The sequence below is a fragment of the Cetorhinus maximus genome, chromosome 7 (genome assembly GCF_964194155.1).
Source record: "Cetorhinus maximus chromosome 7, sCetMax3.hap1.1, whole genome shotgun sequence".
NCBI classification, from domain to species: Eukaryota; Metazoa; Chordata; class Chondrichthyes; order Lamniformes; family Cetorhinidae; genus Cetorhinus; species Cetorhinus maximus.
The window spans coordinates 22,105,692-22,121,299 of NC_135885.1; the positions used below are offsets into that span (position 1 = coordinate 22,105,692).

Genomic DNA, 15,608 nt, shown 5'->3' on the forward strand with positions numbered 1-15,608 from the left:
ACCTCATTTTTATTTTGTTTACTAATCTATTCTGAGCTATAAAACGTATTTACGTATAAATATAAAAAACATACCATCCAAATGATACAATATTAATTCAGCCAAACACATAATATATTTTTGTCATCCCTATTGCTTAGTCGTATTTAGTGGGACTCCAAGCTCTTCTGCGGTGATACTTCATGTAATGATAGTTGGGTGAGATTGTGTGCAAACTGTAAAATAACTTCATCGTTGTGAATTCTGGTAAAGCTTTTATTTATTTAATATTTATGATATAACATAAAAGGTTCTATTAGGAATGCAAACTACAGAATTCATCCCTTTTGCTACTGGAGTGCATTATAAAAAATATTTGCATTTGCATAGTAACTCTCCCAACCTCAGGATGTCCCAAAACGTTTTACAGTCAATGAACTGTAGTCACAGAATCAGAATCACAGAATTGTTCCAGGGCAGGAGGAGGCCATTCGGCCCATTGTATTTGCATCAACTCTCCGAATGAGCAATTCACAGTGCCATTCCCCCACCTTTTCCCTGTAACCCTGCACATTCTTCCTTTTCAGAAAATAGTCTAATTGCCTTTTGAATGCTTTGATTGAGCCTGCCTCCACCACACTCTCAGGCAGTGCATTCCCGACCTTAAAAACCTTTTTCTTTTTTGCTTCTTTTGCCAATTATTTTAAATTTGTGCCCTCTTGTTCTCGATCCTTTCATGAGTGGGAACATTTTCTCCCTATCTACACTGTCCAGACCCCTCATGATTTTGAATACCTCTATCAAATCTCCTCTCAGCCTTCTTTTCTCCAAGGATAACAGTTCCAACTTCTCCAATCTATCTTCATAACTGAAGTTCCTCATCCCTGGCACCATTCTAGTGAATCTCTTCTGCAACCTCCCCAGTGCCTTCACATCCTTCCTAAAGTGCAGTGCCCAGGAAGCAATACTCCAATTGAGGCCAAAGTAGTGTCTTATACAAGTTCAACATAACCACCTTGTTCTTGCACTCAATGCCCTATTAATAAAACCTAGGATACTGTGTACTTAGGCTTTGTTAACCGCGCTCTCAACCTTTTCCGCTGCCTTCAATGGCTTATGCACATATGCACCTGTAACTCCTTACCTAATGCTGTTGTGGCAGCATCAACATGACAAGGAGTATGACAATTCAATGCTCCTACAATCCCATTAGAATTGTGCTTGTGCTTATTGAATTTATAATGTCTCTCCATGTTCTTCCTACCAAAATGAATCATTTCACATTTCTCCGCATTGAACTTCATCTGCCATCTGTACACCCATTCTACCAACTTGTCTATGCCCTTTTGAAGTTCTACACTATCCTCCTCACAGCTCACAATGCTTCCAAGTTTCATATCATTCACAAACTCTGAAACGGTGCCCTGTACAACAAGGTCTAGTCCACTAATATATATCAGGAAAGGCACGGGTCACACTAACCCCTGGGAAACCCAACTACATGCCTTCCCCCAGCCTGAAAAACATCCATTAACCACTACTCTCTGTTTCCTGTCACTGTTGTAATGTAGAAAAACACAGTCTTCAATTTTCACACAGCAAACTCTCACAAACAGTGAAATGTTAATGATAAGATAATCTTTTTTCCGTGAACGTTGGTTGAGGAGTAAACATTGCTCAGGACATGGACAGTGGGGAGAATTCCCCTATTCTTCTTCAAAATAGTGGCATGGGATTTTTGCCATGCACCTGAGAGGGCAGATGGAGCCTCGGTTTAATGTTTATCTGAAAGAGGGCACCTCTGACTCTGCAGCACTCCACCAGTACTACACTGAAACGTTTGCCCAGATCTTGTGCTCAAGCTTCTGATGGTAGGAGAGGTGGTGGGGGGGACACTAAAACCTACAGCTTCTGACTGGGAGTTGTGAATGCTACCAACTGAGCCACAGTTGATACTTGTCCAGGGCAAATTGATTCTTCTTTAGAATGTTGTTGGTTGTTTTATTTAGAATGTTGTTGATTGTTTCAGAATGTTGTGTATTGTCTCAGTTGCTGTGGTGCAATTTGTCAGAGCTGTCAAAATGTGTGCAGAGTTTTCCCAGCAGGTTGTTAAATGTGCATTGGCCTGGAGCCTCCTCAGTGAGATGGAAGCTCTTTATATAAAGATTTCTTTTTTCAGCTTTGTAGTTCAGAGCATCAACTAGGCCAGAAAAAGTCACAAGGGAGAGCTGCATAATTATAATAACATTGAATTAACACAGCGTAGCGGAGTTATGCACTCTATAGTGTGCCCTCTTCACTTGTTGTCACAGGTACCCACATGATACTGTTACTCATGCTAGTTATAAGGTATCCAGTTATCTACAAGGTGCTGCTACATGTCAATACCTTGAACAGTTAAATTTGTTTCAAAGTTTTAAAGCAAAAATGATTCTAGCAAGAATTTGCTGTGTGACATTGCTGGAATAATTTTGATGGCTGTGGTCTGTACATGAATAATATTATTGAACAAAAATCTGAAGGAAGTACTGCTGTGCTATTGATTTTGGGACGGCTGGAATAATCACAGACTGAATTAAACCATGTATACTAATCTACAAACATTTAAAGCGCGTTTTGAAATGGTTTGCTCTGCTGTTTTAAAAAAAAAGATATTAAGCAACTAGCTTCCCACTAAAGTAGAACTGGAGAGGAATGGAGAGAGATTTTGGATGGACATGTTAAGCTTTCATATACTCGTAAACCGCTGTGTAACTTAAGGGCATAGCATTGTGCTGAAAGAGAACAAATTATGAAAGATTCTGCGCTGTGTAATTATTTCCCGTGTATATCTGCAGACTCCAGTTCATTACTATTCAACGCTAATGGCAGGCTGTTTACTTAAAAGCCATTGACCCGATTTTAATGTCACAATACCAGTGTAATTTAAGTGAATTAAATAGACAAATTAATAGCGCATTTGACAGCGAAATTGTAAAACGGCTACAGTGCTTTAAAAAAAAAGATAATTAATGAGAAAGGACATAAGACTACTGAACTTCACCAAAGAGCTGGACAATGGGTGAGCAATTATAATATTAACTCCCTTGACAGATGGCTCATTGCCTGAGCTTTGAGCTTCTCATCACTCTAAAATGGCCAACCGCTGCAGGCTCAAATGCTAATTGATTCTTATCATTATCTGTCCAATGCACAATAGGTAGTGGCTGCCATTCAGTCATATCAATGAAGAAATTCTCTTGCTGACACAATTGTTTGGAGCAGCTTCACCACACGGACTGCAGTGGGGAAAGAAGTCACCGTTACCACCTTCTCAGAGCACCTGAGAATGGGCCTTGCCAACAATTCCCACATCACAAGAATGAATTAAAAAGAAAGATGAGTTGAGGAAAGGGGGGACATGGTTGATGTTACGGAGGTGGAAATAAATGGTTCTTGAGGATAAGGGGTCATAATCTCAGCTTGGGGTCAAGATGGATGCCAAAGTTGCAAACAGTGGGCGTCAACATGAAGCAGCAGTCAAGGCATGAACACAAATTTGAGCACAATTGAGAACTTTGGAGAAGAAAGGACATTTGGAGCTGGGCAGAGTTTGTAAGGACAGATATATTAAGGTGGGTTTTTAAGGCAGTGAGCGATGATATGAGGTTCAATCCCCGAAGGACTGATTAAAAATTCATAACACCATGTAATAAAATTAAATTTGACATCCAGTGGCTTTTAAATAATTGTGTGCAACATAGCTTAACAAATTCCTTCAGTCCTTCACTACTCACGGCTACACAATCTAAAACCAATTGTGATGCCTATCTGGGAATCAAACCACATTTTGAATGAACATGGAGGGTTCTGAACACCCAATATAACCTGCTCCAATCTCTAGGCAGATTAAAACAACTAAATTTGATAATCTCCGAAAAGAGGAGCAGGTGTGATTAACCCACGCCCATCGACAGCAGCTTTCAAACCCATGACCTCTACCACCTAGAAGGACAAGGGCGGCAGATGCAAGTGAACATCACCACTGAAAGTTCTCTTCCAAGCCACACACCCTCCTGACTTGGAAATACATCCTCGTTCCTTCACTGTCGCTGGGTGAAAATCTTGGAACACACTTTCTAACAGCACTGTAGGACTGTCCAACACCCGCTGGACTGCAGGGGTTCAAGAATCCTTGAGCCACTGCCTACTCAAGGACAGTTAGGGATGGGCAACAAATGCTGGCCCCAATGCTGACATCCTATGAAAGTATAAAAAAATGGTAGCAGTCCAATTTCATGTTGCCTGTTCGTTTGACTAAACTCGAAGTCCAGCAAGTGCTAACTTCATTGGCTGAACACTCATGATGTTGATGCCCTGCTAAAGCGGCTAGTCGCACTTAAAGCTAACCTGCACCTCTTAAATGCGAGGTGTATTGTGGCTGAAGCAAGTGTTGCAAGTCCTGGTTAAAAAGAATGTGACCTGGGAAAGAGCGGAAAATGGCACAATCGGGGAGAGCACAGGCTCTAAGATTCCAGACACCACCCTGGAGGTCTTGATGGCGCAAGTAGAAAGGAGGAGAGATGTCCTGTATTCACAGCAGGGGGAACAGGCCCTCCACACAATGGTCAAAAGGTAATGGCAGCAGATGTCTAAAGAGGTCAATGTCAGGAGTTAAACCCTGAGGACCTGGATGCAGTGCCGCAAGAAGACAACGACCTCACATGATTGGTCAAGGTCAGTGCATACACCATCAAATGCCATATCCCACTAATTAACCATTAGTCTCAGCCACTGGTCAAACCGTCATCACTCACTTACTAACAATCTCTATCATTCAGTCCTCATACCTAATATTCATATGTTTAATCTCACACTCACGTACTTAGAACTGCTGCAAGCATCACACTCACATCTGGCACAATGGAGAAAAGGGTACCTGATATTATGGAGAATGGGGAAATGGCGGAGAAATTAAACTATTACTCTGGGCGGGATTTTCCAGCCCTGAACACCGGCGGGCATCATTGGCGGCTGGAAGGATATACTTGCCATAGAGCGAGTGCAATGGCGGTACACTAGACTAATCCCTGGGATGGCGGGATTGTCTTATGAGGAGAGATTGAAGAGGCTGGGTCTGTATTCTCCAGGGTTTCTAAGAATGAGAGATGATCTCATTGAAACTTACAAAATTCTTACAGGGCTTGACAGGGTAGATGTAGATAGGGTGTTTCCCTGGCTGGTGAGTCTAGGACCACCAGACACCATCTCAGAATAAGGAGCAGGCCATTTAAGACTCAGGTGACAAGGAATTTCTTCACTCAGAGGGTGCTGAAGCTTTGGAATTCTCTACCCCAGAGGGCTGTGGAAGCTCAATCATTGAGCATGTTCAAGACAAAAATTGGTAGATTTCTGGATACTAATGACATCATGACATGGGGAAAATGGCATAAGAGATAGATGCTCAGCCATGATCTGTTTGAATGGTGGAGCAGGCTCGATGGGCCAAATAGCCTGCTCCTGCTCCTATTTCCCTTGTTGTTATGAGTGCTTTAGTTAGGGTTGCCAACCCTCCAGGGTTGGTCTGGAGTCTCCAGGAATGGAAGGTCAATCTCCAGGAAACCGCTGTGTGCAAACCTGGAGAAAAATCATCGGGACATTAAAAAAGATTGGCTTTCGTCATAATTTTCTTTGAACATTTCTCTTTACCAGATATAAAAACATTGAAAATGGCGGGGGATAAAGGCTGCTTGGCTGACAGTCAAGCATCAACCTATTTGGTAATGAGTTATTTAGCTTTCCGGTTGGTGTAGAAAGCCAGGACGTCACAAGGATGGATTTGTTGGCCAGCTAACGGCTGGAAACACGGGGGAAAGTCAAATTACGATGAAACCTCCAGGATTACATTTAACCATAGTTGGCAACCCTAGTTGCAGTAGGAGCTCATATTGCTGCCCTGCAAGGCCATCCTGTTGCTATGCAAGCTCAGACTGCTGCTGTATGCAAAGAGTCAGACAGCAGTCCAGCAATCTAGCCTCCAACAGATTGCATGGATTCCAGACCCTCCTCCATCATGGCTGCTGTTGCCCGGTTGCAGTGATAGCAGCGGCCATGGTCCCTGCTGTTGTTGCTAGGACTGGAGAGCTGCCAGCTGTCCGCTTGACCGGCAGCTCCTGGGGGCATGTCCTCATCCCTTAAAAGGATGGAAACCTGAAACGCAGGCAACTAATTGTCTGGCATTCCATAAAATGCAGTCGGGGCTCCAAAAACCAGCCGAGGCAGTTTTGCCCCAACTTTCTGGCTGTTGGACAGGGCCACTGGTTAAATCCAGGCCTAAATCTTCCAGGAAATTTCTCTCGATATCTCCATTGTGCATAGTTTGGGCCTTCATGGCATCCACTGGGACGTTTTCAAAATAGTGCAATGGTAACTGTGGTTGGCTTAGACTGCCTAAAACTTTATTCCCTTATTGTTAGTTCTCCTGTTTCGCGATGTTTTCAGACTCACAGAGTTATCACTGGATTAAGATGTGTAGTGAATGAGTAGTGAAGGCCTGAAGGAAATTATTATACCAATTATTTAGAGTCACTGCATTACAATTTGCATTTTATTACATTCTGGGACTTTTGTCAGTGCTTTGGGGATTGGATGTCCAATAATCACTCCCCTCCTCAATCCACCTCTCCTTACAAACTTCACCTGGGGGATGACTTCACTTTCACCTATCTCCAACTTCACTTGCCTCTCAAATCTGTGATGCAACAATGTCAATCTTCTGAATTGGATAAAATCAAGTTTTGCAGCTACATTTTGACCGGGTGAATTTTACTGTTTTGCAAATTGGGCCCTACCTCCAAGATAATAGTGGGAGTCACAAGAAGGACCAGCGAAATAAAAAACTGAGGTGAATTTTCCCGCTGGCAATTTGGGGGCGGGGCCCGCTCACCGATGGGAAAATGACGCGAGATGACATCGGGAGGAACCCCCGACGTCGTCCTGGTCCCTTTAAATTTTCAGGAAGGCGGGCGGACAGCGAAATCAGCTGTCCACCCGCCGCCGAGCCGGTGGGGCCCACACGCCCACCAAGGGAAAAATTCTGCCCATTATTTATTTAAAATTCTGCTCTAACTGCTTTTTGTGCTTTAGACTTAACACTTCAATAAAGCTGCAACTGACGTTTGACTAATTTTAACGTTGCAATATTGGAGCTTTTCCTAGATTATAATGCCTGCCTTTTATGTTTACAAAAAGACGACCAGCTTTGACCTGCTGGGTTAGAAAATGTATTAACCGCCAATATTAGCGGCAGGCTCTGACTAACTGTTTTTGTCTGTTTCCCAGCCACAGCCAAACAGATTACAAGGCTGGTTGGCCCATCGGGCAGGTAGACCTGCAACAGCAGGCTGCAGTTGGGGACCAAAGAGGAAAGAGGGCGGGATCACAGGCCTCAGGCCAGATTGGAAGGGTTGATAGTGTAAGAGATTGGAAGAGACGGGGGAAGGAGACTGTTGCTGGCGATAGAAAGGTCACTGGTGGAGGAGATTAGAGGCCCTGTGGGGGTGTCCGATCTCAGGGGGTTAGTTAAGCAGGTAAGTGGAAAGGCACTGACCTCCTGAACCCAATACACCTTGCCTCCCTTTAGCCCAAAGTTTTCCTGAAGTGCGGGAATCTGAGCCGGACAGGGTAAAATTTTAAATGGGGGATAAGGAGGGAAACAGCTTTATTATAATATTTAAATAACCAACCCTCCACCTGCAAACAGGTTTGTTGCCTGTCCAACCATTCTGTCGCCATTAAAACTGGGAGTGGGTGGGTGGGTTGGGGGTTGTGTGTCAGATTTTTTATTTTCTACCAGATCCAAACCCGCTTGTATTTGGGGGTGAAAAATCCCCCTTCGATAAATCTAACTGATTTCAATTTGAATTTCCAGAAATTATGAGTTTGAAAAAAATGAATGAAACTATTTGTTTGTAAAAGAGAAACATAGGCCAGGATTTTCCCCTCGGCGATTTGGGGGTGGGGCCCGCTCGCCAAGGGGAAAATGATGCAGGATGACGTCGGTAGGAACCCCCAACATCATCCCGGTCCCTTTAAATATTCACGAAGGTGGGCGGACAGCGAAATCAGCTGTCCGCCCGCTGACCTGTCAATGGCCAATTAAGGCCATTGACAGGCTAATTAACCTTGTTAAAGACCCTGCCTGTCCAAGCTTAAGGCTGGCGGGCAGGCCAGGAACCCCTGTGGGCTCCAGATTATTCATGAAACTTCATCCACCGGCAGGATGAAGTTTCATGTCCGTTTTTAAAAAATTAATAAACTTTATGTGTTTCTTATTAACATGTCCCATCTCATGTGACATTGTCACATGAGGGGGACATGTTAATGATGTTAATATTTCTCTATTTTTTTTACTTTTCTTACCTGTCAGTAAACTCCCTGAGACAGCACTTTGCCTCAGGGAGCAGTGCGCTCTTTCGCGCTGAAGGGTTCTCAAAATTCCCACATTTTTCATATCATCAACAAGGATATGACTTTTGGACTTTTATGGCAGAGGACCCAACTGCTGGGTTAAGTGTAGAGCCCTGCAGACAGGAGGCTAGGACGAGAGGAGACAGAATACGCATTCTTCCCTTTAAAACAATCAACCCAGAGAAAGACTTCATCTTACATGAAACTAAAGCCCATCAAAATCTTGCATAAATAATCGCTACTAACTATTAAGGCAGCAAGGCCGCAATCAATGCAATTATGCGAACCTATCAATACTCCACATATACAATGGCTTTCAGTTCAAGACTAGTTACGGGGACAGGAAGACAACAATAAACATCATGCAAGGCCATTAAAAGCAACGAGACAACAATCACCTGAAGAAGCCCAAATCAGACAAAGAACTAACCTTGATTTGGTTTCAGATAAGAAATTCGAAAAAACAGTATAACTGGGCCACCAGTTATGAAGGGGGTGGATAGTTTTGGGCAGTGAGCAGTTTGGAGCGGTTGTAGCTGAGCCAAGCGGAGGAAGGAGATCTGGAGGTTTGCAGGCCCGCAGGCAACATCACGGCGAGGGGCACGGGTGGCAGGCTCAACCGAAGACAACAAGGCCGCAACCACAGCCCCCCACGAAGATCGACCACCCACAACCGCGTCCTCCACCCAACTGAAGAACCTTTGCAAATTCCACAGACCAGGACCACGTGGGGACGGCAGGCCCCAGAGGACACAAAGAGCGTATCCCAAAACTACAACCCGCTTACCTGGCTGGATTTCGAACTGTCAAGGAACCCTGGTTGGTGAGCATGATCCCTGACCTCTCCTAGTTCAATTTAGTTAGGTTTTGGGGGTGGGACAAGGGTAAGGGGATTAGTAGCGTGATTTTCCCTTGTTATGCCGTGTGTTCCCCATTCTTAATTAAGTGTACTTTGTAGGTCAGTATAATCTCAGTGAAATCCTAATGTTATAAGTTCATTTGTGACTTCAATAAACCCAGTTTTTGTTTTCTTGCACCAAAACCAGTTGTCTGCTGCACTTTGTCACAACCCCCAAATAAGTCCAAGGTCTAGAACCCAGGGAGTGGGAGCGATTCGGACCGCTCAGAAGTCAGAGGTGAAGCTGACACACACACCACCACCCCCAACAGTGCGCATTGGCGAAAGAGCGCACTTTGACAGATGGGGAGTCCCTCCACTCCCCACACAGGAAACACATAGCGCTACCTGTCGGGAAGGCCGCTGGGCGAGCCAATTAAGGCCCACCCACTCAAAATGGTGGCCAGCCCCATTTCGGCGGCGGAGTTCGGCTGCCCGCCTGCCGCTGAGCTGTTGGGGCCCGCACACCGTCTGAGGGCAACTTTCTGCCCATAATGTTTTCAATGCTAGTATTTGTGTGTTTCGGATTGCACATTATAGAAAACTCTGACAAAAAAAGAACGGGTTACTCAAATTCACTGGGGGAAGAATATCCCTTCTAAATAGTTTGTGGGGCTGTTAATTAGTACTCACATTGTGTTATCTATCATCTGAGCCTCTCTTATGTAACGAACGATGAAGATATACTGTGTCTTGCTGATTTTAATCAGTTCGCTACGGAATGAATGTTCCTGCAAAACCAAATCATAACATTGTGATTCAATTATACAAACAACACGACACTTTGCTTGCAGATGAATTTAAATAATACATATCTGAATGCGCTAGAGTTTAAAATAAGCTTTCTAAGCAATCAAGGATTTAAATAGGTTTCAAAAATTGTTTGAAAGGTTAATCCTCGCTGACACTTTGCAGTGAGTACATTTTTTTCAAAGCTCAACTTTCAACAACCTGCTTGAAACCATTTTTTTCCACAACCAAATCTAGGCACACATGTGGTCAATAGATTTTATAGCCTGTAATAAACTGTGGGGAGAATATCGCCCCCATCGGGGGGAGTTGTGTTGGAGCAGGCGAGGGCAGGCGCGCCCCCGAACGGCGCCCCCGATCGGGTCTGCGCCGCCATTTTACATGGGTGGGCCAATTAAGGCCCGCCCAGCATGACGCGCGCCCAGAAGCACTGAGCGCTCCCTGTGCGGGCGGCGGGGAGGGGGGGTTCCCTGAGCCAGGGCCTGCGCTCTTTCGTGCCTCAGGGAGATTAGTTTAAGTTTTAAAAATTTAAATAAAGAAAACATTTTAAGACATGTCCCAGCTCATGTGACACTGTCACATGAGCTGGGACATGTTTTTATTCAATTTATAAACACTTCATGAAACCTCATCCTGCCCGTGGATGAGGTTCCATGAAAAATGCGAAGGCCGCCTGGGCTCCTCGCCTGCCCGAAGCCAACCTTAAGGTTGGACGGGCAGCTTTCTTAATAGGATTAATTGGTTAATTAATGGCCTTAACTGGCTTTTGACTGAAAATCTAAATGACGCAAAGTGACGTCGGGACGCATGCCTGACATCATCCTGCGTCATTTTACGCCTCGGCGAGAGGGCCCCGCTAGCCGAGCTGAAAACTCTCCCCTGTATGTGGACTGGGTGACGCCTGCCCTGAGCATGTTTTGTTTAAAATAAAAAGATAATCGTAATTGCATTACAAATCGTTATTGATAGAATTACTATTGATCCTCTCCCTCCGTTTCCGCTGTATTAACAACTGTATTTTGCCAAAAGTATGTTAGGAAATCTTATTTAATAGATAGATTACTTCTTGTGCAATCAACAACCCTGAAGAGGAACCAAGAGAAAAAAATTATTTTAGGACGAAGGATAAAATGTCAGTGGAATGCTTTTGGTAGTCACGATCGTTGCATGTCATTAAACTAGGCTTTTAAAAAATGCAAATGGCAGGTATAAAAATAAATGCAGCAAGCCCTTTGTGATCTGGTTACATGACAGGAATTTGCAGTATTTGTTAGAAAAGCAAGGTCATTTAAAATCTGCCTGAATGCTAATACACAAATTATGACTCCTCAGCGTGCTTTGACCATATGCTTTCCTGTGTGGCTTAATAAACATACGCTCCAAACAGGAGTCTGTTTCCTAATCAGCCAACTTACATATGCAGATCGGTCACAGGACACTAGGACTAATTAGCATAGTTCGTCACGCGGCTCCCTTTCTTTTAGCATAACAAATAAACTCAGATTTGATGGGTTTTGTGCTATTCTGCCTTTGGAATTAAGAACCAGGTTGTCCCACGACATCAATGCCATCCGGCTGCAGCTTACTTCAGTTGTCATTTCAGAAGACAACAACAACAACTGAGATAAGCTATAAGAGGGATGAAACATTACACGCAGTGCCTTGCTAGTAACATGTGCAGGTCAGAAAAATAGCAGTATAGTCTTATAATCCCAACCTTTGAATCCCATCCACACTAGCAGCAAAATCACACAACATTTGCATTTTTTGCTGTTTTACTTTCTTGTTATTTTTAATTCCCTTTATTAAAATAATGGGGTGAACTAGTGCCTCTTGTACTATTTTATCCTGAATGATAATTCCACTTTAAAAGCCTTCAAAGAATTATTATGTTTAAAAATATTATTTTGTTAATGAACAGCTCTTTACACGTTTTGACCTCCATTCTGACGCAACGGCCTTTGATTGTAACTGTGAAGCAGGAAGGGAGCAGCAGGGGAGGGGGACGCAGATTTAGGGGTTTAGCAAAAGTTCTGCCGAATTTAACAGCAAGACCGCTTTTAAATTTTCCGCAATGAATTTCCTGGCCATAGCCAGCCAGTTAGGGAGGCTGGCTGGCTGTCAGCCAGGAAGGCAGTCGTGGAGAGCAGGAGAAACAAGTCAGATATGTGAGGGGAGAGCGGAGGAAGGGAAGGTAGACCATCAGGGGGAGATAGAGGGAACATTGGAGATAGGAGAGGGGGCTGCAGATCAGACCTCATAGAAAGATCAGCCAGACGCCAGGGGTCAGACATCAGGGTCCAAACGCATGTGGCTCTGATCACAGGTTGGGGAGGGTTCAGCCAATTGTTGGGGGTCTAACCATGGGGTAAATCTTGGTTGGCCAGAGGTTGGTGAGGGGGTCGGCTGCGGGGCGGTGGGTAAGGTGTGGGGGGGGGGGGAGGTGTAGGGGAAGTATTTCTGGTTCTCTACCTCCTTGATCAGAGCACTTGCTGTGAAGCCATTTACCTGACAGATCAGGCTCTTCTCAACTCCCTTCAACTGACAGGTTTCCCAGCATCCCAGGTTGAAATGGAGGCAGCTTCATTAAAATATTTCACTGACCAGTCAGTCTCCTGAGAGCAGGTTAGTTCCCCCCACCCCACCCCGCCAACCTACCCCAACCACCTCCACTGCAAACAGAATAGGCTGGTTGGGGTGAGGTTTACTGCATTTTTAAAAACTTTAAATCCCGCAGCCACCATCAAACTCAAAATTCTATTTTTCAAAAATAATGGGTAGAATTTAATGAGTACAACATGGGTCTTGCCCATTGGAAAACCAGTGGGAGACCCGCGTTGGTTCTCTCTGGGAGGCCAGGCACTTATCTGCTTAGCATCAAACCTCCCACTCATTTAAGCCACCAGGAGGGCAGAAACCCCACCCCTGAGAATTGCCACCCAATCAGAAGCTAGCACCTTTCCAGTACTGGCAGCGCCACCAGGAGTTGTGGCCACCGCCAGTATTATACCCGGGTCTGCAGGAGCGATTGGCAATGGATCTCCAAAATAGTGTGCGCGCGGGAAGGGGAGGCCACGGAGAGGGGTTCGCTGAAGAGGGGGCAGAGAGAGAGTTCGGAAGCAAGGGCAGGGGACAGAATACCTGTCAATGACTGACTCCCCAGTAGGTCACAGGCAAACCTGACAACCTGCCCACCAGTGGCAAGATGAGGCCCTTATGTGGCTACTTAAGAGCCTTGATAGACTTCTGGGTGGGAAAGCCACCCTCCACCCTTTGCGCTTTGAGTTTAATCAGTAGGGTTGGGGCGGCAGTGGTGTTCCCACGCTGCACCCTCCCACCCAGTCAAATGGGACCTCCCTCTGAACTCAGCTCATCCAATAGGTCAAACAGTATGAAACATAAAACAGTGGTTTCAACATCCTCAAAGTTGCCAGTTTTGTATTCAATACAGGGACCAATGATGTGATCTACAGGTGACTTTGCTTGATTGACATCTTTAAGTGGTTAAAGTAAATAGTTCTTTCTGTGATCTGCCTGAAAGGGTGGTTGAGTCAGAAACTCTTGTAACATTTATGAAGTATTTAGTTATTCACTTGCATTCCCATAGCCTCCAGCGCTATGGCCGAAGTGCTGGAAAATGGGATTAGTGTAGTCAGGACTTTGTTGATCGGTGCGGACACGGTGGGCTGAATGGCCTCCTTCTGTGCTGTAAATGTCTATGAGTCTATCTTTTTTATCAATGTCTCAATGTTTATTGATTGGGCAAAATTAAGAGATGTGAAATGTTTGAAGCCTCTGTTATTGAGGAATAACAGTTTTGGTTTCAAAATATTTGTGAATGGTTGTTTTGTTTTCTCAGCAGTTCCATACTTGCTATTGTTATTATAAGGCCCAGTGGGTATGCACATAGTGGTGAATGGACGTGGAAGGGGCATGAGTTAGCATTGAGTTGGCATGGAGTGGCCATGGGCAGCATAGTGAATGCCTTTGAACTTACCTTTCAAAAGGATCACAAATCCAGACTGTAGTTCATGACTCCTCTGAGGAATCATGGAGTGATGAGTCATGGAGAAGTTGACCCAACTCCATGAGGGATTGCACGGGGGGGTGGGGGGTGGGGTAGCTAGGCGGTGCCTAACCCTGTGATGGAGCCGGCCAGGTCAGGAGTGCAGGCTGTGGGCTTACTGCTCTCACCCTCGTCCTGCCCCAGTGAAAATTGGGGGCGTCGGGAATGGCGGCAGAAATCCTGGAGTCAGATCTCGCCCTCCATTTTTAAATGGCTCCAGAGTCATTCTGACTCTGCAAAAATCCAGACCTTGGGTACCCGTTTCAGGCCTGGAAAACAGGGGTAGCACGGTCCAATTGCTAGGCTATGATGATTTGATCTGCATTACTGAAAATATCGCACAAATGAAAGAGAAGACAATTTTTCTGAGATGTTCCCTGAAAAGCAACAATAAGGTGAGATAAAAAGCATAGTGATCTCAGTAAAATTAAATTCTGCTCAGTAGAATGAATATAGCGGTGTCTGGTTACAGCACCTGAACTGTGCAGATAAGCATAAGACTCCTCATGGGAATTGGTATAAGCTTGCAAACCCTGAGATCAAAGCAGTCAGGTGTAAGGTTATTAAAACTTTCACTCATATCTGAGATAGCCTGCACAGTCAGCTCAATTCATGATGTATTCTTTTCATTCCACATGTGCTTGCTACTCTGATCCCATTTTACACCTTAGTGCAACGACAATTTTCTGGTGGAGTTAAATGCATATTTCATATACCTATGATGTATGATCAAACCAAGGGTGTGCAATGAAAAGAAGTTCCATGATCTTGACACTATCATAAAATATATCACACATAAACACTGCAATTGGCTCCAGAAGTTACCTGCAATTTAGCCAACTGCAACCAATTTAATTTTCAGAAAAATATTTTAATTAGAACGAAAAATATACCCAACATACGAACATTGGAATTAGGAGCAGGAGTAGGCCACTCGGCCCCTTGAGCCTGCTCCGCCATTCAATAAGATCATGGCTGATCTGATTGTAACCTCAACCCACATACCTGCCCACCCCTGATAACCTTTCACCCCCTTGTTAATCAAGAATCTATCTAGCTCTGCCTTAAAAATGTTCAAAGTCTCTGCTTCCACTGCCTTTTGAGGAAGGGAGTTCCAAAGACTCACTACCCTCTGAGAGAAAAAAATTCTCCTCATCTCTATCTTAAATGAGCGACCCCTTATTTTTAAACAGTGACCCCCTAGTTCTAGGTTGTCCCACAAGAGGAAACATCTTCTCCACATCCACTCCTCAGAATTCTAAAGGTTTCAATTAAGTCGCCCCTTACTCTTCTAAATTCCATTGGATACAAGCCTAACCTGTCCAACCTTTCCTCATAAGACAAGCCACCCATTCCTAGTATTAGTCTAGTAAACCTTCTCTGAACTGCTTCTAATGCATTTACATATTTCCTTAAATAAGGAGACCAGTACTATACACAATAGTCCAGATGTGGTCTCACCAGTGC

At 44.4% G+C, this 15,608-nt stretch overlaps 1 protein-coding gene across 1 annotated transcript in view; it reads right to left on the bottom strand.

Moving 5' to 3' along the window:
- Window positions 1–278: 278 nt before the first annotated feature.
- The window catches only part of LOC144683101 (von Willebrand factor A domain-containing protein 3B-like), a 216,376-nt gene continuing 201,046 nt past the window's right edge, over window positions 279–15,608 (bottom strand). Inside the window, exons 29-30 of the mRNA XM_078546118.1 lie at window positions 9,959–10,056; window positions 279–2,207 (exon numbers count right to left, since the gene is read on the bottom strand). Of these exons, the coding sequence (XP_078402244.1) occupies window positions 2,195–2,207; window positions 9,959–10,056 (111 nt within the window). The 3' untranslated portion in view covers window positions 279–2,194. The remainder of the gene's footprint in view (window positions 2,208–9,958; window positions 10,057–15,608) is intronic.